The 23,985-nt window shown below is 42.1% G+C and overlaps 1 protein-coding gene across 1 annotated transcript in view; it reads left to right on the forward strand.

The window, feature by feature from the left end:
• The first annotated feature begins 8,646 nt into the window (after positions 1 to 8,646).
• Positions 8,647 to 23,985, forward strand: part of LOC109886557 (periplakin) — a 57,809-nt gene continuing 42,470 nt past the window's right edge. Inside the window, exon 1 of the mRNA XM_031814075.1 lies at positions 8,647 to 8,861. Within this exon, the coding sequence (XP_031669935.1) occupies positions 8,812 to 8,861 (50 nt within the window). The 5' untranslated portion in view covers positions 8,647 to 8,811. The remainder of the gene's footprint in view (positions 8,862 to 23,985) is intronic.

Raw genomic sequence — 23,985 nt, forward strand, 5'->3', positions numbered from 1 at the left:
CTCTTTGTTTAAATTTCTGTTCTCTCTCTCTCACTCAAGAAGACACACATGGCCTAGTTAGGATGAGAAGACTCCTGAAACTTGAGTCATATCACTGTCCCACTCAGACACACACAGTGTGAGGAGGCTGTGGCAGGTCAGACAGGCTCTGCCAGTCCTTTTGAAGAGTCACTCCCTCTCCCAAACAAACACAAACACACACCCCAAGGGAGTGTCCTTGTCGTCGAGTCACACTTGGGTTCCATAGCTGAGGGAGGAGTAACATATGCTGTTCTGTCTCCATGGTTACAATGTAGCTACCCCACCATTGGTCAACTAGAACCATGGTCAACACTGTGACACTATATTATGACACACTATAACTCCTCCCCCTCAGAATCATGGTCAACACTGTTACACTATATTATGACACACTATAACTCCTCCCCCTCAGAACCATGGTCAACACTGTGACACTATATTATGACACACACTATAACTCCTCCCCCTCAGAACCATGGTCAACACTGTTACACTATATTATGACACACTATAACTCCTCCCCCTCAGAACCATGGTCAACACTGTGCCACTATATTATGACACACACTAAAACTCCTCCCCCTCAGAACCATGGTCAACACTGTTATACTATATTATGACACACACTAAAACTCCTCCCCCTCAGAACCATGGTCAACACTGTTATACTATATTATGACACACACTATAACTCCTCCCCCTCAGAACCATGGTCAACACTGTGACACTATATTATGACACACACTATAACTCCTCCCCCTCAGAACCATGGTCAACACTGTTATACTATATTATGACACACACTATAACTCCTCCCCCTCAGAACTATGGTCAACACTGTTACACTATATTATGACACACTATAACTCCTCCTCCTCAGAACCATGGTCAACACTGTGACACTATATTATGACACACACTATAACTCCTCCCCCTCAGAACCATGGTCAACACTGTTATACTATATTATGACACACTATAACTCCTCCCCCTCAGACTCATGGTCAACACTGTGACACTATATTATGACAAACACTATAACTCCTCCCCCTCTGAACCATGGTCAACACTGTGCCACTATATTATGACACACACTAAAACTCCTCCCCCTCAGAACTATGGTCAACACTGTGACACTATATTATGACACACACCATAACTCCTCCCCCTCAGAACCATGGTCAACACTGTTACACTATATTATGACACACACTATAACTCCTCCCCCTCAGAACTATGGTCAACACTGTTACACTATATTATGACACACTATAACTCCTCCTCCTCAGAACCATGGTCAACACTGTGACACTATATTATGACACACACTATAACTCCTCCCCCTCAGAACCATGGTCAACACTGTTATACTATATTATGACACACTATAACTCCTCCCCCTCAGAATCATGGTCAACACTGTGACACTATATTATGACACACACTATAACTCCTCCCCCTCTGAACCATGGTCAACACTGTGCCACTATATTATGACACACACTAAAACTCCTCCCCCTCAGAACCATGGTCAACACTGTGACACTATATTATGACACACACTATAACTCCTCCCCCTCTGAACCATGGTCAACACTGTGCCACTATATTATGACACACACTAAAACTCCTCCCCCTCAGAACCATGGTCAACACTGTGACACTATATTATGACACACACTATAACTCCTCCCCCTCAGAACCATGGTCAACACTGTGACACTATATTATGACACACACTATAACTCCTCCCCCTCAGAACCTTGGTCAACACTGTTACACTATATTATGACACACTATAACTCCTCCCCCTCAGAACCATGGTCAACACTGTGCCACTATATTATGACACACACCATAACTCCTCCCCCTCAGAACCATGGTCAACACTGTTACACTATATTATGACACACACTATAACTCCTCCCCCTCAGAACTATGGTCAACACTGTTACACTATATTATGACACACTATAACTCCTCCTCCTCAGAACCATGGTCAACACTGTGACACTATATTATGACACACACTATAACTCCTCCCCCTCAGAACCATGGTCAACACTGTTATACTATATTATGACACACTATAACTCCTCCCCCTCAGAATCATGGTCAACACTGTGACACTATATTATGACACACACTATAACTCCTCCCCCTCTGAACCATGGTCAACACTGTGCCACTATATTATGACACACACTAAAACTTCTCCCCCTCAGAACCATGGTCAACACTGTGACACTATATTATGACACACACTATAACTCCTCCCCCTCTGAACCATGGTCAACACTGTGCCACTATATTATGACACACACTATAACTCCTCCCCCTCAGAACCATGGTCAACACTGTGACACTATATTATGACACACACTATAACTCCTCCCCCTCAGAACCATGGTCAACACTGTGACACTATATTATGACACACACTATAACTCCTCCCCCTCAGAACCATGGTCAACACTGTTACACTATATTATGACACACACTATAACTCCTCCCCCTCAGAACCATGGTCAACACTGTTACACTATATTATGACACACACTATAACTCCTCCTCCTCAGAACCATGGTCAACACTGTGCCACTATATTATGACACACACTATAACTCCTCCCCCTCAGAACCATGGTCAACACTGTGACACTATATTATGACACACACTAAAACTCCTCCCCCTCAGAACCATGGTCAACACTGTGCCACTATATTATGACACACACTATAACTCCTCCCCCTCAGAACCATGGTCAACACTGTTACACTATATTATGACACACACTATAACTCCTCCCCCTCAGAACCATGGTCAACACTGTTACACTATATTATGACACACACTATAACTCCTCCTCCTCAGAACCATGGTCAACACTGTGCCACTATATTATGACACACACTATAACTCCTCCCCCTCAGAACCATGGTCAACACTGTGACACTATATTATGACACACACTAAAACTCCTCCCCCTCAGAACCATGGTCAACACTGTGCCACTATATTATGACACACACTATAACTCCTCCCCCTCAGAACCATGGTCAACACTGTGACACTATATTATGACACACTATAACTCCTCCCCCTCAGAACCATGGTCAACACTGTGACACTATATTATGACACATTATAACTCCTCCCCCTCAGAACCATGGTCAACACTGTGCCACTATATTATGACACACTATAACTCCTCCCCCTCAGAACCATGGTCAACACTGTGACACTATATTATGACACACACTATAACTCCTCCCCCTCAGAACCATGGTCAACACTGTGCCACTATATTATGACACACACTATAACTCCTCCCCCTCAGAACCATGGTCAACACTGTGACACTATATTATGACACACTATAACTCCTCCCCCTCAGAACCATGGTCAACACTGTGACACTATATTATGACACACACTATAACTCCTCCCCCTCAGAACCATGGTCAACACTGTGACACTATATTATGACACACACTATAACTCCTCCCCCTCAGAACCATGGTCAACACTGTGCCACTATATTATGACACACACTATAACTCCTCCCCCTCAGAACCATCGACAACACTGTGACACTATATTATGACACACACTATAACTCCTCCCCCTCAGAACCATCGACAACACTGTGACACTATATTATGACACACACTATAACTCCTCCCCCTCAGAACCATGGTCAACACTGTGCCACTATATTATGACACACACTATAACTCCTCCCCCTCAGAACCATGGTCAACACTGTGACACTATATTATGACACACACTATAACTCCTCCCCCTCAGAACCATGGTCAACACTGTGACACTATATTCTGAAACACACTAAAACTCCTCCCCCTCAGAACCATGGTCAACACTGTGACACTATATTATGACACATTATAACTCCTCCCCCTCAGAACCATGGTCAACACTGTGCCACTATATTATGACACACTATAACTCCTCCCCCTCAGAACCATGGTCAACACTGTGACACTATATTATGACACACACTATAACTCCTCCCCCTCAGAACCATGGTCAACACTGTGCCACTATATTATGACACACACTATAACTTCTCCCCCTCAGAACCATGGTCAACACTGTGACACTATATTATGACACACTATAACTCCTCCCCCTCAGAACCATGGTCAACACTGTGACACTATATTATGACACACACTATAACTCCTCCCCCTCAGAACCATGGTCAACACTGTGACACTATATTATGACACACACTATAACTCCTCCCCCTCAGAACCATGGTCAACACTGTGCCACTATATTATGACACACACTATAACTCCTCCCCCTCAGAACCATCGACAACACTGTGACACTATATTATGACACACACTATAACTCCTCCCCCTCAGAACCATGGTCAACACTGTGACACTATATTATGACACACACTATAACTCCTCCCCCTCAGAACCATGGTCAACACTGTGCCACTATATTATGACACACACTATAACTCCTCCCCCTCAGAACCATCGACAACACTGTGACACTATATTATGACACACACTATAACTCCTCCCCCTCAGAACCATGGTCAACACTGTGACACTCTATTATGACACACACTATAACTCCTCCCCCTCAGAACCATGGTCAACACTGTGACACTATATTATGACACACACTATAACTCCTCCCCCTCAGAACCATGGTCAACACTGTGCCACTATATTATGACACACACTATAACTCCTCCCCCTCAGAACCATGGTCAACACTGTGCCACTATATTATGACACACACTATAACTCCTCCCCCTCAGAACCATGGTCAACACTGTTACACTATATTATGACACACACTATAACTCCTCCCCCTCAGAACATGGTCAACACTGTGACACTATATTATGACACACACTATAACTCCTCCCCCTCAGAACCATGGTCAACACTGTTACACTATATTATGACACACACTATAACTCCTCCCCCTCAGAACCATGGTCAACACTGTGCCACTATATTATGACACACACTATAACTCCTCCCCCTCAGAACCATGGTCAACACTGTGACACTATATTATGACACACACTATAACTCCTCCCCCTCAGAACCATGGTCAACACTGTGCCACTATATTATGACACACTATAACTCCTCCCCCTCAGAACCATGGTCAACACTGTGACACTATATTATGACACACACTATAACTCCTCCCCCTCAGAACCATGGTCAACACTGTGCCACTATATTATGACACACACTATAACTCCTCCCCCTCAGAACCATGGTCAACACTGTGACACTATATTCTGAAACACACTAAAACTCCTCCCCCTCAGAACCATGGTCAACACTGTGCCACTATATTATGACACACACTATAACTTCTCCCCCTCAGAACCATGGTCAACACTGTGACACTATATTATGACACACTATAACTCCTCCCCCTCAGAACCATGGTCAACACTGTGACACTATATTATGACACACACTATAACTCCTCCCCCTCAGAACCATGGTCAACACTGTGACACTATATTATGACACACACTATAACTCCTCCCCCTCAGAACCATGGTCAACACTGTGCCACTATATTATGACACACACTATAACTCCTCCCCCTCAGAACCATCGACAACACTGTGACACTATATTATGACACACACTATAACTCCTCCCCCTCAGAACCATGGTCAACACTGTGACACTCTATTATGACACACACTATAACTCCTCCCCCTCAGAACCATGGTCAACACTGTGACACTATATTATGACACACACTATAACTCCTCCCCCTCAGAACCATGGTCAACACTGTGCCACTATATTATGACACACACTATAACTCCTCCCCCTCAGAACCATGGTCAACACTGTGCCACTATATTATGACACACACTATAACTCCTCCCCCTCAGAACCATGGTCAACACTGTGACACTATATTATGACACACTATAACTCCTCCCCCTCAGAACCATGGTCAACACTGTGACACTATATTATGACACACACTATAACTCCTCCCCCTCAGAACCATGGTCAACACTGTGACACTATATTATGACACACACTATAACTCCTCCCCCTCAGAACCATGGTCAACACTGTGCCACTATATTATGACACACACTATAACTCCTCCCCCTCAGAACCATGGTCAACACTGTGACACTATATTATGACACACACTATAACTCCTCCCCCTCAGAACCATGGTCAACACTGTGCCACTATATTATGACACACACTATAACTCCTCCCCCTCAGAACCATGGTCAACACTGTTACACTATATTATGACACACACTATAACTCCTCCCCCTCAGAACCATGGTCAACACTGTTACACTATATTATGACACACACTATAACTCCTCCCCCTCAGAACCATGGTCAACACTGTGACACTATATTATGACACACTATAACTCCTCCCCCTCAGAACCATGGTCAACACTGTGCCACTATATTATGACACACACTATAACTCCTCCCCCTCAGAACCATGGTCAACACTGTGACACTATATTATGACACACACTATAACTCCTCCCCCTCAGAACCATGGTCAACACTGTGACACTATATTATGACACACACTATAACTCCTCCCCCTCAGAACCACTATATTATGACACACACTATAACTCCTCCCCCTCAGAACCACTATATTATGACACACACTATAACTCCTCCCCCTCAGAACCACTATATTATGACACACACTATAACTCCTCCCCCTCAGAACCACTATATTATGACACACACTATAACTCCTCCCCCTCAGAACTACTATATTATGACACACACTATAACTCCTCCCCCTCAGAACCACTATATTATGACACACACTATAACTCCTCCCCCTCAGAACCACTATATTATGACACACTACTTCTGATCAACTGGTCCAACATTTAAATGTAATTGTTTTATGTATTTTTTATTTAACCTTTATTTAGCTAAGTCTTAAGAACAAATTCTTATTTACAATGACGGCCTACCCCGGCCAAACCCGGCCTACCCGGCCTACCCCGGCCAAACCCGGACAACGCTGGGCCAATTGTGCACCGCCCTATATGACTCCCAATCACGGCCGATTGTGATACAGCCTGGATTCGAACCAGGGTGTCTGTAATGAAGCCTCAAGCACTGAGATGCAGTGTATCAATGTATTACACCTTGACCTGTAGCCAATATATCAACGTATTACAGTCTGACCTGTAACCAATATATCAATGTATTACACCCTGACCTGTAACCAATATATCAATGTATTACACCTTGACCTGTAGCCAATATATCAACGTATTACAGTCTGACCTGTAACCAATATATCAATGTATTACACCCTGACCTGTAACCAATATATCAATGTATTACACCCTGACCTGTAACCAATATATCAATGTATTACAGTCTGACCTGTAACCAATATATCAATGTATTACAGTCTGACCTGTAACCAATATATCAACGTATTACACCCTGACCTGTAGCCAATATATCAATGTATTACAGTCTGACCTGTAACCAATATATCAACGTATTACACCCTGACCTGTAGCCAATATATCAATGTATTACACCCTGACCTGTAACCAATATATCAATGTATTACACCCTGACCTGTAACCAATATATCAACGTATTACACCCTGACCTGTAGCCAATATATCAACGTATTACACCCTGACCTGTAACCAATATATCAATGTATTACAGTCTGACCTGTAACCAATATATCAATGTATTACAGTCTGACCTGTAGCCAATATATCAATGTATTACAGTCTGACCTGTAACCAATATATCAATGTATTACAGTCTGACCTGTAACCAATATATCAACGTATTACACCCTGACCTGTAGCCAATATATCAATGTATTACAGTCTGACCTGTAACCAATATATCAACGTATTACACCCTGACCTGTAACCAATATATCAATGTATTACAGTCTGACCTGTAACCAATATATCAACGTACTACACCCTGACCTGTAGCCAATATATCAACTTATTACACCCTGACCTGTAACCAATATATCAACGTATTACAGCCTGACCTGTAACCAATATATCAACGTATTACAGCCTGACATGTAGCCAATATATCAATGTATTACAGTCTGACCTGTAACCAATATATCAACGTATTACACCCTGACCTGTAGCCAATATATCAATGTATTACAGTCTGACCTGTAACCAATATATCAACGTATTACACCCTGACCTGTAACCAATATATCAACGTATTACACCCTGACCTGTAATAACAATGTTATAGATTTGCTTTTGAACACTGCTTTGACTGCTCTCTCAAACACTGGTAGTTGATTTTCATCTGAGCAAATGGCAATGTGTTGATAACATAGTAGCAATGTTCATACCTAAAAGATGCGGTATCCACCTGTAACCTGTATGGAAAAGCATAAAACCAGCCCCGCCCACGCGTTCATAGGTGACAGGTATGCAACACATACAGGGAGAAATCAACAGGCACCCCCCTCCTTTACTGCGGATCAGTTTGCCTGTGTTGACTGACTGCTGGAAGGAATTAGCACTAGTGGGCGTCGCCGAATCTCATCATTTGACTTTGCCATTTGTGTGTGTGGAGCGTACTGGGGCATACCTACCTGTCCGAGGAAGAGAGAGAACATACCAGAGAACTCAGAAAGACTCCTCACCTCTCCCCGCGGGATATCTTCACAGAGAGAAGCACAAGAAGAGACAGGTGTTTACGCGAGAAGAATCCGAGTCGTCCCGCTGGCAAAATGTTCAAGAAAAAACCCTCGAAGAGCGTGACCATCACGCAAACGAAAAAGTGAGTAGTCGTTTCTATGTTGAAGGTTTTCTTGGTGGTTATAGATAGCGAGTTGTAACTTTGTAATCACTGTGCAAGTTTCTTTTAATGTCGCATTAGGAAAGATAAAGTGAAGTTGGGACGTTTGACAAAGTGACAACACTGTCAGTATGCTTCAGGATTATATTTATGATCGTTTATGATAATGCGTATTTTATAACTTGACGACACTTCTGGGACATTGTAGGGCTATGTAATACAATAAATTAAGCCACGTTGCATGGGGGAGTTAAGTCATATTTCAAAGTTTATACAACTCTGGGAAATGGCTTGTAATGATATTGTTTTGTGTAGCCTTAGTTTATTATACACTTGAACGTCCTTTTAATTTGGCCAGAGGGCGTGGCTGTATGTTAGTGGCACTAACTGGTTTGATAGCTTTGTCTTTCGGGGTAGAGTGAGAGAAGACACGGTGACTTCAACCCAGCCCTGTTCAAATACTTTCCACTTAAGGAAAGTATTGACCTCACTTTCCGCCGAAATATAGTAAAATATCAGGCTACTGTATCGGGCAACAAAAAAAATGAAATTGAACCCAATCGTGTCTTTGTTCTTATAAACAATATAAATCCCTATATAATTATACAGTGAGGTGTTTAACCATGCACTCCTACCTGTGAATAGTGTAATTAGTGACGAGCTGCCCCCCCCCCCCCCCAAAAAAAAATCTCCAAATATTTATCAACATTTTCAACTGTCACTTTTCACTCTCACTTCAGGAACTTGCTATACTGGATCTTCTCTGGGGCAGTCAGTGTATGCATCCCACACCGCACACTATACCCCTATGGGCCCTGGTCTAAAGTAGTGCTCTATATAGGGATCAGAGCCCTATGGGCCCTGGTCAAAAGTAGTGCACTATATAGGGATCAGAGCCCTATGCACCCTGGTCAAAAGTAGTGCACTAATTAGGGAATAGGGTGCAATTGGCCATAGGGCTCTAGTCAAAAGTAGTGCACTAATTAGGGAATAGGGTGCCCATTTGGGACGCACACCGTCCCAGAGCCATACACCGTCCCAGAGCCATACATTACATAGATAACCATTGGAAACAGATTAGCTAGCTAACCTCTCATGTTCCAAGCCACAGGAGTGTTGTTATTACTAGGTGGCCCTGACTCTATCCTGCCCCCCCCCCTCCTCCTCCTCTCTCACTTGACGAGTGACAACCTGCATGCTCTGTGCTCTCTCTGTTCAGAGACACTGACTACAACCCAAATTAAACCCTATATAGTGCACTACTTTTGACTAGAGCCCTATGGCCAATGGCACCCTATTCCCTAATTAGTGCACTACTTTTGACCAGAGCCCTTTGGGAATAGGGAGCCGTTTGGGACAAAGCCTTAATGGGAGGCTCATCATTGACTTCAGTAAAGAAGGGAATGTATCTTGTCTGATATCGAAGGAAAGGCCGAGGAAGCTGCTTAAAACTGTTTCTAGTTTTTAGTGAATGAGGCTTTTATGTTTCAACATATGAGTCAGACACAATGTTGGAATAATGAAAACCACACACATTGTGTGTGTGTGGGCGTGTGTGTGCGTGCTTGCGTGCATATGTGTGGGTGTGGGCGTGTGTAATTTATGTGTAGGGTTGCAAAATTCTTGAAACTGGTTGTAGGATTAATGGAATCAAGAGAATGGACACATGGGCCCAGTTCCATTTAGGTTCCTAGTACCTTCCCTTAGCTCCTACTCCTTCACATATCTATTAATTCATACTGGAGGGCCTAGGGACCCTAATGGATCTGATCTGGGCCTTTGTTGTTTGGGAAGTTCATATTTGAAGGAGTTTGGGTCTAGGAAGGGTTTGTCTGATCTGGGCCTTGGTTGCTGGGAAGTTCATATTTGAAGGAGTTGGGGTCTAGGAAGGGTTTGTCTGATCTGGGCCTTGGTTGTTGGGAAGTTCATCTGGATCTCATCCCTCCCACCATACCCCCAATGACTCATAGTTACCTTCTGGTTACAATTTGTCCCTCTCTCCCTCTCCTTGGAAATACTGTACTCCTTATTCGGAGAGATGTGTGTCCAACACTCCTATAGACAGACTAGAAATCACTGGCCACATTGATAATGTTTACATATCTTGCTTTATCCATCTCATATGTATATACTGTATTCTATACTATTCTACTGTATCTTAGTCCGTGCATTACTCATCTCATATGTATATACTGTATTCTATATTATTCTACTGTATCTTAGTCTATGCATTACTCATCTCATATGTATATACTGTATTCTATACTATTATACTGTATCTTAGTCTATGCATTACTCATCTCATATGTATATACTGTATTCTATACTATTCTACTGTATCTTAGTCCATGCATTACTCATCTCATATGTAGATACTGTATTCTATACTATTCTACTGTATCTTAGTCCATGCATTACTCATCTCATATGTAGATACTGTATTTTATACTATTCTACTGTATCTTAGTCCATGCATTACTCATCTCATATGTAGATACTGTATTCTATACTATTCTACTGTATCTTAGTCCATGCATTACTCATCTCATATGTAGATACTGTATTCTATACTATTCTACTGTATCTTAGTCCATGCATTACTCATCTCATATGTAGATACTGTATTTTATACTATTCTACTGTATTTTAGTCCATGCATTACTCATCTCATATGTAGATACTGTATTTTATACTATTCTACTGTATTTTAGTCCATGCATTACTCATCTCATATGTAGATACTGTATTTTATACTATTCTACTGTATTTTAGTCCATGCATTACTCATCTCATATGTATATACTGTATTTTATACTATTCTACTGTATTTTAGTCCATGCATTACTCATCTCATATGTATATACTGTATTTTATACTATTCTACTGTATTTTAGTCCATGCATTACTCATCTCATATGTATATACTGTATTTTATACTATTCTACTGTATTTTAGTCCATGCATTACTCATCTCATATGTATATACTGTATTCTATACTATTCTACTGTATCTTAGTCCATGCTTTACTCATCTCATATGTATATACTGTATTCTATACTATTCTACTGTATCTTAGTCCATGCATTACTCATCTCATATGTATATACTGTATTCTATACTATTCTACTGTATCTTAGTCCATGCATTACTCATCTCATATGTATATACTGTATTCTATACTATTCTACTGTATCTTAGTCCATGCATTACTCATCTCATATGTATATACTGTATTCTATACTATTCTACTGTATCTTAGTCCATGCATTACTCATCTCATATGTATATACTGTATTCTATACTATTCTACTGTATCTTAGTCCATGCATTACTCATCTCATATGTATATACTGTATTCTATATTATTCTACTGTATCTTAGTCTATGCATTACTCATCTCATATGTATATACTGTATTCTATTCTACTGTATCTTAGTCTATGCATTACTCATCTCATATGTATATACTGTATTCTATTCTACTGTATCTTAGTCTATGCATTACTCATCTCATATGTATATACTGTATTTTATTCTACTGTATCTTAGTCTATGCATTACTCATCTCATATGTATATACTGTATTCTATACTATTCTACTGTATCTTAGTCCATGCTTTACTCATCTCATATGTATATACTGTATTCTATTCTACTGTATCTTAGTCTATGCATTACTCATCTCATATGTAAATACTGTATTCTATATTATTCTACTGTATCTTAGTCTATGCATTACTCATCTCATATGTAAATACTGTATTCTATATTATTCTACTGTATCTTAGTCTATGCATTACTCATCTCATATGTAAATACTGTATTCTATACTATTCTACTGTATCTTAGTCCATGCATTACTCATCTCATATGTAAATACTGTATTCTATATTATTCTACTGTATCTTAGTCTATGCATTACTCATCTCAAATGTAAATACTGTATTCTATATTATTCTACTGTATCTTAGTCTATGCATTACTCATCTCATATGTAAATACTGTATTCTATATTATTCTACTGTATCTTAGTCTATGCATTACTCACCTCATATGTATATACTGTATTCTATATTATTCTACTGTATCTTAGTCCATGCATTACTCATCTCATATGTATATACTGTATTCTATTCTACTGTATTTTAGTCCATGCCGCTCTGACATCGCTCGTCTGTATGTGTATATATTGTTAATTCCATTCCTTTACTTAGATTTGTGTGTATTGGGTATATGTTGTGAAATTGTTAGATATTTTAGCAATAAGTCCCAAGGGGGTGTGGTGTATATGGCAAATATACCATGGCTAAGGGCTGTTCTTACGCACGACGCAACGAGGAGTGCCTGGATACAGCCCTTAGCTGTGGTATATTGGCCACATAGCACAAACGCCCGAGGTGGCTTATTGCTATTATAAACTGGTTACCAACATAGAGCAGTAAAAATCCATGTTTTATCATACCCGTGGTATACGGTCTGATATACCACAGCTGTCAGCCAATCAGCATTCAGGGTTCGAACCACCCTGTTTACAATACTTGTTAGATATTACTGCACTGTTGGAGATAGAAGCTCAAGCATTTCGCTCCACCCGCAATAACATCTACTAAACACGTGTATGTGACCAATAACATCTGATTTGATCTGAACCGCTAGGCTAGCCATCTTATTGCTATGACTGTGTCATAAGAACTCTCACGAATGTACTTTCCAGGACATTCTATAGGCGTACTCTTTCCTTTAGGCCAGGGTTACCCAGACTCTGTCCTAACACGCTACACAGCCCATTCAACTAACCAACTCATCATCCAGCGTTGATCATTTAAATCAGCTGTGTAAAACACACACTACGGCTGGTAAAAAAAAATACATAGCGCTGCATTAGGGCCCTTTCAATGTGGCCTTTGAACTCACACACACACACACACACACACACACACACACACACACACACACACACACACACACACACACACACACACACACACACTGTCAAGTGTGAAAGGTTTGGTTTAATAAAGGAGGATACACACTGTATTAGCCTGAGGCCTCTTTGTTCTATACAGGACGATACGCGATGTATGACCCTAATGCCTCACATTAAGTCCTACAGTGAGAGCTGGGCAATGAATCTAAAGAGAACCATTTGTGGCTCACATTAAGTCCTACAGTGAGAGCTGGGCTGTGAATCTAAAGAGAACCATTTGTGGCTCACATTAAGTCCTACAGTGAGAGCTGGGCTGTGAATCTAAAGAGAACCATTTGTGGCTCACATTAAGTCCTACAGTGAGAGCTGGGCTGTGAATCTAAAGAGAACCATTTGTGGCTCACATTAAGTCCTGCAGTGAGAGCTGGGCTGTGAATCTAAAGAGAACCATTTGAATGTCCACTACTCAGATTATGCATCTCATATGTTAGCTTTTCATGCAGTAGCAGTTGTAGGGAGAATGTATGTTGTAAGACGCACTCAGGACTGGACAGTTAGGAGTCTATTCATCAGCATATATCAGGAAAGGAAAGCCACCCCCATCCTCATTAGTGAGTTGGAGAGAAATGACTGACCAATAATAACATCCCTCCTTCATCCCTCCCCTCCCCACTCCACCATCCACCCCCACTCCTCCATCCTGCCCCACTCCTCCATCCCTCATCCACCTCCACTCCTCCATCTTCCCCCACTCCTCCATCCCTCATCCACCCCCACTCCTCTATCCACCCCCACTCCTCTATCCACCCCCACTCCACCATCCACCCCCACTCCTCCATCCACCTCCACTCCTCCATCCACCTCCACTCCTCCATCCACCCCCACTCCTCCATCCACCTCCACTCCACCATCCACCCCCACTCCTCCATCCCTCATCCACCCCCACTCCTCTATCCACCCCCACTCCACCATCCACCCCCACTTCTCCATCCACCCCCACTCCTCCATCCACCCCCACTGCTCCATCCACCCCCACTCCTCCATCCACCTCCACTCCTCCATCCCTCATCCATCCATCCTCCATCCATCCATCCACCCCCACTCCTCCATCCACCCCCACTCCTCTATCCACCCCCACTCCTCCATCCACCTCCACTCCTCCATCCCTCATCCATCCCACTCCTCCATCCACCTCCACTCCTCCATCCCTCATCCACGCCCACTCCTCCATCCACCCCCACTCCTCCATCCACCCCCACTCCTCCATCCACCCCCACTCCTCCATCCACCCCCACTCCTCCATCCTCCCCCACTCCTCCATCCCTCGTCCACCCCCACTCCTCCATCCTCCTCCACTCCTCCATCCACCCCCACTCCTCCATCCACCTCCACTCCTCCATCCACCCCCACTCCTCCATCCACCTCCACTCCTCCATCCACCCCCACTCCTCCATCCACCCACACTCCTCCATCCTCCCCCACTCCTCCATCCCTCATCCACCCCCACTCCTCCATCCACCTCCACTCCTCCATCCACCCCCACTCCTCCATCCACCCCCACTCCTCCATCCACCCCCACTCCTCCATCCCTTCCCCATCCACCCCACTCCTCCATCCCTTCCCCATCCACCCCCACTCCTCCACCCCTCATGTCATTTTGCCCCAGTTGGAACCAGGGGCATCATGGCATTTTGCCCCAGTTGGAGCCAGGGACATCATGTCATTTTGCCCCAGTTGGAGCCAGGGACATCATGTCATTTTTCCCCAGTTGGAGCCAATGCCAGTTTCACAAGAATCCAGCCGTTTGTCAGTGGTTGAAAACACCCAGACTCTTTGCACAGTGTGCAATGCAATCACGCTGACTTTTGAGTAGATATGGCAAGGACTATAATTTATGATTTAATTAAAATGTCAAGCCGGGGCATGGAAACCTCAACATATGATTGAATCAAACTATGAATGCCTTGAAAGGTCACATAAGCAAACAGTTGTACATTTCTGCTATTAGAACACCTGTCTACTAACGCTATACATATCTGGGTGGCAGCGTAGCCTAGTGGTTAGAGCGATGGACTAGTAACCCAAAGGTTGCAAGTTCAAATCCCCGAGCTGACAAGGTCGGTCTGCCCCTGAACAAGGCAGTTAACGTCCCCCATCCACTCCTCCATCCACCTCCACTCCTCCATCCATCCACCGCCACCCACCCACCCCCACTCCTCCATCCACCCCCACCCACCCCCACTCCTCCATCCACCCCCACTCCTCCATCCACCCCCACTCCTCCATCCATGTCCCTACAGCTAGTTCTGTCCTCAGCAGGACATTAGAATCAGGATCAACACTGTTCCTAGGCCGTCATTGAAAATAAGAATTTGTTCTTAACTGACTTGCCTAGTTAAATAAAAGGTCAAATAAATAAAAATCTATGACTTTCTAGTACTGTCTATTTCTATGTGCCTGAAGCTGGAAATAGATCTTATTCAGATTGATTTATCACACACCAAGTCCATACAACAGTGAGATCTTATTCAGATTGATTTATCACACACCAAGTCCATACAACAGTGAGATCTTATTCAGATAGGCTGATCACATACCAGCTCTGGGTTCAAATCCTTTCATATCCTCTTTCTGGGCTTGATTGAGCTTGCCTGGCGCAATGGATCCAATAGAATATGAAATCGTCACAAACGACCCAACCCTGTTCATCTGGCACCCCGGGCAGGCGAAAGCAAACGCTGAAAGTGTTTCAAGTATTTTGTAAAGCATTTGAACCCAAGTCTGCTATGTGATAAATCAACCTGTCTGAATAAGACCACACCATTATATAGTCTTGATCAGAACCCCAGTCCAATACCCAGCTTCAGGCACGTAGAAATAGACACTACTATCGATAGATGTGTATAACCAACAGGTGTTCTAATATCAAACAATATAAAACTCTTACTCTTCAATGCACTCATCACCTCATCACTTCAGGCTGCGGGTTATTTAAAGATCATTCTCTGTTACATAAAGGAGAATAGAACCTGTTGGGCCAGTTCTGGAGGAGAAGAAGAAGAAGCACCTTCTGGAGATGACAGACTACAACAATACTCTACAACTAGTTCTGTCCTCAGGAGGACATCACAACCAGGATCAACACTGTGCTACAACTAGTTCTGTCCTCAGGAGGACATCATAACCAGGATCAACACTGTGCTACAACTAGTTCTGTCCTCAGGAGGACATCAAAACCAGGATCAACACTGTGCTACAACTAGTTCTGTCCTCAGGAGGACATCACAACCAGGATCAACACTGTGCTACAACTAGTTCTGTCCTCAGGAGGACATCACAACCAGGATCAACACTGCTACAACTAGTTCTGTCCTCAGGAGGACATCACAACCAGGATCAACACTGCTACAACTAGTTCTGTCCTCAGGAGGACATCATAACCAGGATCAACACTGTGCTACAACTAGTTCTGTCCTCAGGAGGACATCACAACCAGGATCAACACTGTGCTACAACTAGTTCTGTCCTCAGGAGGACATCATAACCAGGTTCAACACTGTGCTACAACTAGTTCTGTCCTCAGGAGGACATCATAACCAGGATCAACACTGTGCTACAACTAGTTCTGTCCTCAGGAGGACATCACAACCAGGATCAACACTGTGCTACAACTAGTTTTGTCCTCAGGAGGACATCATAACCAGGATCAACACTGTGCTACAACTAGTTCTGTCCTCAGGAGGACATCATAACCAGGATCAACACTGTGCTACAACTCGTTCTGTCCTCAGGAGGACATCACAACCAGGATCAACACTGTGCTACAACTAGTTCTGTCCTCAGGAGGACATCACAACCAGGATCAACACTGTGCTACAACTAGTTCTGTCCTCAGGAGGACATCATAACCAGGATCAACACTGTGCTACAACTAGTTCTGTCCTCAGGAGGACATCATAACCAGGATCAACACTGTGCTACAACTAGTTCTGTCCTCAGGAGGACATCATAACCAGGAACAACACTGTGCTACAACTAGTTCTGTCCTCAGGAGGACATCATAACCAGGATCAACACTGTGCTACAACTCGTTCTGTCCTCAGGAGGACATCACAACCAGGATCAACACTGTGCTACAACTAGTTCTGTCCTCAGGAGGACATCATAACCAGGATCAACACTGTGCAATCATGATCAACGAGAGTGGAATTGGCAAGTGGTACCGGAGTGCCAAGTCTTGGACAAAAAGGCTTCTCAACAGTTTTTACCCCCAAGCCATAAGACTCCTGAACAGGTTGAATTACTATTTGCATTGTGTGCCCCCCCCCCAACCCCTATTTTACACTGCTGTTACTCTCTGTTGATCATATATGCTTAGTCACTTTAATTATACATTCATGTACATACTACCTCAATTAGACCAACTAACCGGTGCTCCCGCACATTGGTTAACCAGGCTATCTGCATTGTGTCCAACCACCTGCCAATCTCTCTTTTACGCTACTGCTACTCTCTGTTCATCATATTTGCATAGTCACTTTAACCAGATCTACATACTACCTCAATCAGCCTGACTAACCAGGGCCTGTATATCGCCTCTCTACTGTATACAGCCTCTCTACTGTATATAGCCTCTCTACTGTATATAGCCTCACTACTGTATATAGCCTCTACTGTATAGAGCCTCTCTACTGTATAGAGCCTCTCTACTGTATAGAGCCTCTCTACTGTATATAGCCTCTACTGTATATAGCCTCTCTACTGTATATAGCCTCACTACTGTATATAGCCTCTCTACTGTGTATAGCTTCACTATTGTATATAGCCTCGCTACTGTATATAGCCTCACTACTGGATATAGCCTCACTACTGGATATAGCCTCTCTACTGTGTATAGCCTCACTACTGTATATAGCCTCACTACTGTATACAGCCCCTCTAATGTATATAGCCTCACTACTGTATACAGCCCCTCTACTGTATACAGCCCCTCTACTGTATATAGCCTCTCTACTGTATAGAGCCTTTCTACTGTATATAGCCTCGCTACTGTATATAGCCTCTACTGTATAGAGCCCCTCTACTGTATAGAGCCTCTCTACTGTATATAGCCTCTCTACTGTATATAGCCTCTCTACTGTATATAGCCTCTACTGTATATAGCCTCTCTACTGTATATAGCCTCTCTACTGTATATAGCCTCTCTACTGTATATAGCCCCTCTACTGTATATAGCCTCTACTGTATATAGCCTCTCTACTGTATATAGCCTCTCTACTGTATATATCCTCTACTGTATATAGCCTCTCTACTGTATATAGCCTCTCTACTGTATATAGCCTCTACTGTATATAGCCTCTCTCCTGTATATAGCCTCTACTGTATATAGCCTCTCTACTGTATATAGCCTCTACTGTATATAGCCTCTCTACTGTATATAGCCTCTCTACTGTATAGAGCCTCTCTACTGTATATTGTACTGTATACTGTATATAGCCTCTACTGTATATAGCCTCTCTACTGTATATAGCCTCTACTGTATATAGCCTCTCTACTGTATATAGCCTCTCTACTGTATAGAGCCTCTCTACTGTATATTGTACTGTATACTGTATATAGCCTCTACTGTATATAGCCTCTCTACTGTATATAGCCTCTACTGTATATAGCCTCTCTACTGTATATAGCCTCTACTGTATATAGCCTCTCTACTGTATATAGCCTCTACTGTATATAGTCTCTCTACTGTATATAGCCTCTCTACTGTATATAGCCTCTACTGTATATAGCCTCTACTGTATATAGCCTCTCTACTGTATATAGCCTCTCTACTGTATAGAGCCTCTCTACTGTATATTGTACTGTATACTGTATATAGCCTCTACTGTATATAGCCTCTCTACTGTATATAGCCTCTACTGTATATAGCCTCTCTACTGTATATAGCCTCTACTGTATATAGCCTCTCTACTGTATATAGCCTCTACTGTATATAGCCTCTCTACTGTATATAGCCTCTCTACTGTATATAGCCTCTACTGTATATAGCCTCTACTGTATATAGCCTCTCTACTGTATATAGCCTCTACTGTATAGAGCCTCTCTACTGTATATAGCCTCTCTACTGTATATAGCCTCTACTGTATATAGCCTCTACTGTATATAGCCTCTACTGTATATAGCCTCTACTGTATATAGCCTCTCTACTGTATATAGCCTCTACTGTATATAGCCTCTACTGTATATAGCCTCTACTGTATATAGCCTCTCTACTGTATATAGCCTCTCTACTGTATATAGCCTCTACTGTATATAGCCTCTCTACTGTATATAGCCTCTCTACTGTATATAGCCTCTCTACTGTATATAGCCCCTCTACTGTATATAGCCTCTCTACTGTATATAGCCTCTCTACTGTATATAGCCTCACTACTGTATATAGCCTCTCTACTGTATATAGCCCCTCTACTGTATATAGCCTCTCTACTGTATATAGCCTTTCTACTGTATATAGCCTCTCTACTGTATATAGCCCCTCTACTGTATATAGCCTCTCTACTGTATATAGCCTCACTACTGTATATAGCCTCTCTACTGTATATAGCCCCTCTACTGTATATAGCCTCTACTGTATATAGCCTCTCTACTGTATATAGCCTCTCTACTGTATATAGCCTCTACTGTATAGAGCCTCTACTGTATATAGCCTCTCTACTGTATATAGCCTCTACTGTATAGAGCCTCTACTGTATATAGCCTCTACTGTATATAGCCTCTCTACTGTATATAGCCTCTCTACTGTATATAGCCTCTACTGTATATAGCCTCTCTACTGTATATAGCCTCTACTGTATATAGCCTCTACTGTATATAGCCTCTCTACTGTATATAGCCTCTACTGTATAGAGCCTCTACTGTATATAGCCTCTACTGTATATAGCCTCTACTGTATATAGCCTCTACTGTATATAGCCTCTACTGTATAGAGCCTTTACTGTATATAGCCTCTACTGTATATAGCCTCTCTACTGTATATAGCCTCTACTGTATATAGCCTCTACTTACTCTACTGTATATAGCCTCTCTACTGTATATAGCCTCTCTACTGTATATAGCCTCTACTGTATATAGCCTCTACTGTATATAGCCTCTACTGTATATAGCCTCTACTGTATATAGCCTCTCTACTGTATATAGCCTCTACTGTATATAGCCTCTACTGTATATAGCCTCTACTGTATATAGCCTCTACTGTATATAGCCTCTCTACTGTATATAGTCTCTACTGTATATAGCCTCTACTGTATATAGCCTCTACTGTATATAGCCTCTCTACTGTATATAGCCTCTACTGTATATAGCCTCTACTGTATATAGCCTCTACTGTATATAGCCTCTACTGTATATAGCCTCTCTACTGTATATAGCCTCTACTGTATATAGCCTCTACTGTATATAGCCTCTCTACTGTATATAGCCTCTACTGTATATAGCCTCTACTGTATATAGCCTCTACTGTATATAGCCTCTCTACTGTATATAGCCTCTACTGTATATAGCCTCTACTGTATATAGCCTCTCTACTGTATATAGCCTCTACTGTATATAGCCTCTACTGTATATAGCCTCTACTGTATATAGCCTCTCTACTGTATATAGCCTCTCTACTGTATATAGCCTCTACTGTATATAGCCTCTACTGTATATAGCCTCTACTGTATATAGCCTCTACTGTATATAGCCTCTCTACTGTATATAGCCCCTCTACTGTATATAGCCTCTACTGTTATCATTCACTGTTATTTACTGTTTTTTATTTCCTTATTTATCTATTGTTTACCTAATACCTATTTTCTTTACTTAGAAATTGCCTGTTGTAAGTAAGCATTTCACTGTAAGGTCTACCTACACCTGTTGTATTCAGCATTTCACTGTAAGGTCTACCTACACCTGTTGTATTCAGCATTTCACTGTAAGGTCTACCTACACCTGTTGTATTCAGCATTTCACTGTAAGGTCTACCTACACCTGTTGTATTCAGCATTTCACTGTAAGGTCTACCTACACCTGTTGTATTCAGCATTTCACTGTAAGGTCTACCTACACCTGTTGTATTCAGCATTTCACTGTAAGGTCTACCTACACCTGTTGTATTCAGCATTTCACTGTAAGGTCTACCTACACCTGTTGTATTCAGCATTTCACTGTAAGGTCTACCTACACCTGTTGTATTCAGCATTTCACTGTAAGGTCTACCTACACCTGTTGTATTCGGCATTTCACTGTAAGGTCTACCTACACCTGTTGTATTCAGCATTTCACTGTAAGGTCTACCTACACCTGTTGTATTCAGCATTTCACTGTAAGGTCTACCTACACCTGTTGTATTCAGCATTTCACTGTAAGGTCTACCTACACCTGTTGTATTCAGCATTTCACTGTAAGGTCTACCTACACCTGTTGTATTCAGCATTTCACTGTAAGGTCTACCTACACCTGTTGTATTCAGCATTTCACTGTAAGGTCTACCTACACCTGTTGTATTCAGCATTTCACTGTAAGGTCTACCTACACCTGTTGTATTCGGCATTTCACTGTAAGGTCTACCTACACCTGTTGTATTCAGCATTTCACTGTAAGGTCTACCTACACCTGTTGTATTCAGCATTTCACTGTAAGGTCTACCTACACCTGTTGTATTCAGCATTTCACTGTAAGGTCTACCTACACCTGTTGTATTCAGCATTTCACTGTAAGGTCTACCTACACCTGTTGTATTCAGCATTTCACTGTAAGGTCTACCTACACCTGTTGTATTCAGCATTTCACTGTAAGGTCTACCTACACCTGTTGTATTCGGCGTACGTGACAAATAAAGTTTGATTTGATTGATGTACCATCAGAATGTGGTTTACTGGTTGATGGCACTTCACCAACTCCTCCATCAATGACAGCAGACTCCCATGAGAGAGGAGTGAGTCACGAACTGGACTGCTTCCAATGACAAGATGAATGTATGCTGTTGAGTCCAATCATGTTTCATCATGTCTTCTCTTCAATAGAGAGTTGGTGTGTGTGTGTGTGTGTGTGTGTGTGTGTGTGTGTGTGTGTGTGTGTGTGTGTGTGTGTGTGTGTGTGGGGTAGAGGTCGACCGACTATGATGTTTCAACACCGACACAGATTATTGGAGGACCAAAAAAAGCCGATACCGATTAATCGGACGATTTTTAATTTAAAAAAAAATATTATTATGTATTTGTAATAATGACAATTACAACAATACTGAATGAACACTTATTTTAGCTTAATATAATACATCAATAAAATCAACTTATCCTCAAATAAATAATGAAACATGTTCAATTTGGTTTTGGTTGAAATAATACAAAAAACACAGTGTTGGAGAAGAAAGTAAAAGTGCAATATGTGCCGTGTAAGAAAGCTAACGTTTCAGTTCCTTGCTCAGAACATGAGAACATATGAAAGCTGGTGGTTCCTTTTAACATGAGTCTTCAATATTCCCAGGTAATAAGTTTTAGGTTATAGGAATTATAGTACTATTTCTCTCTATACGATGTGTATTTCATAAACCTTTGACTATTGGATGTTCTTATAGGCACTTTAGTATTACCAGTGTAACAGTATAGCTTCTGTCCCTCTCCTCGCTCCTACCTGGGCTCGAACCAGGAACACATCGACAACAGCCACCCTCAAAGCAGCGTTACCCATGCAGAGCAAGGGGAACAACTACTCCAAGTCTCAGAGCGAGTGACGTTTGAAACGCTATTAGCGCACCCCGCTAACTAGCTAGCCATTTCACATCGGTTACACCAGTCTAATCTCGGGAGTACGTTTTTTTGTTAGGAATAAATGGACTTCATACAGTTCTCAACGAGCCAGGCGGCCCAAACTGCTGCATATACCCTGACTGCTTGCACAGAACGCAAGAGAAATCACACAATTTCCCTAGTTATAAGAAATTCATGTTAGCAGGCTATATTAACTAAATATGCAGGTTTAATAATATATACTTGTGTATTGATTTTAAAGAAAGGCATTGATGTTTATGGTTAGGTACATTGGTGCAATGACAGTGCTTTTTTCGCAAATGCGCTTGTTAAATCATCACCCGTTTGTCGAAGTAGGCTGCGATTCAATGAGAAATTAACAGGCACCGC

Source organism: Oncorhynchus kisutch, unplaced genomic scaffold (assembly GCF_002021735.2).
Source record: "Oncorhynchus kisutch isolate 150728-3 unplaced genomic scaffold, Okis_V2 Okis06b-Okis10b_hom, whole genome shotgun sequence".
Taxonomy (NCBI): domain Eukaryota; kingdom Metazoa; phylum Chordata; class Actinopteri; order Salmoniformes; family Salmonidae; genus Oncorhynchus; species Oncorhynchus kisutch.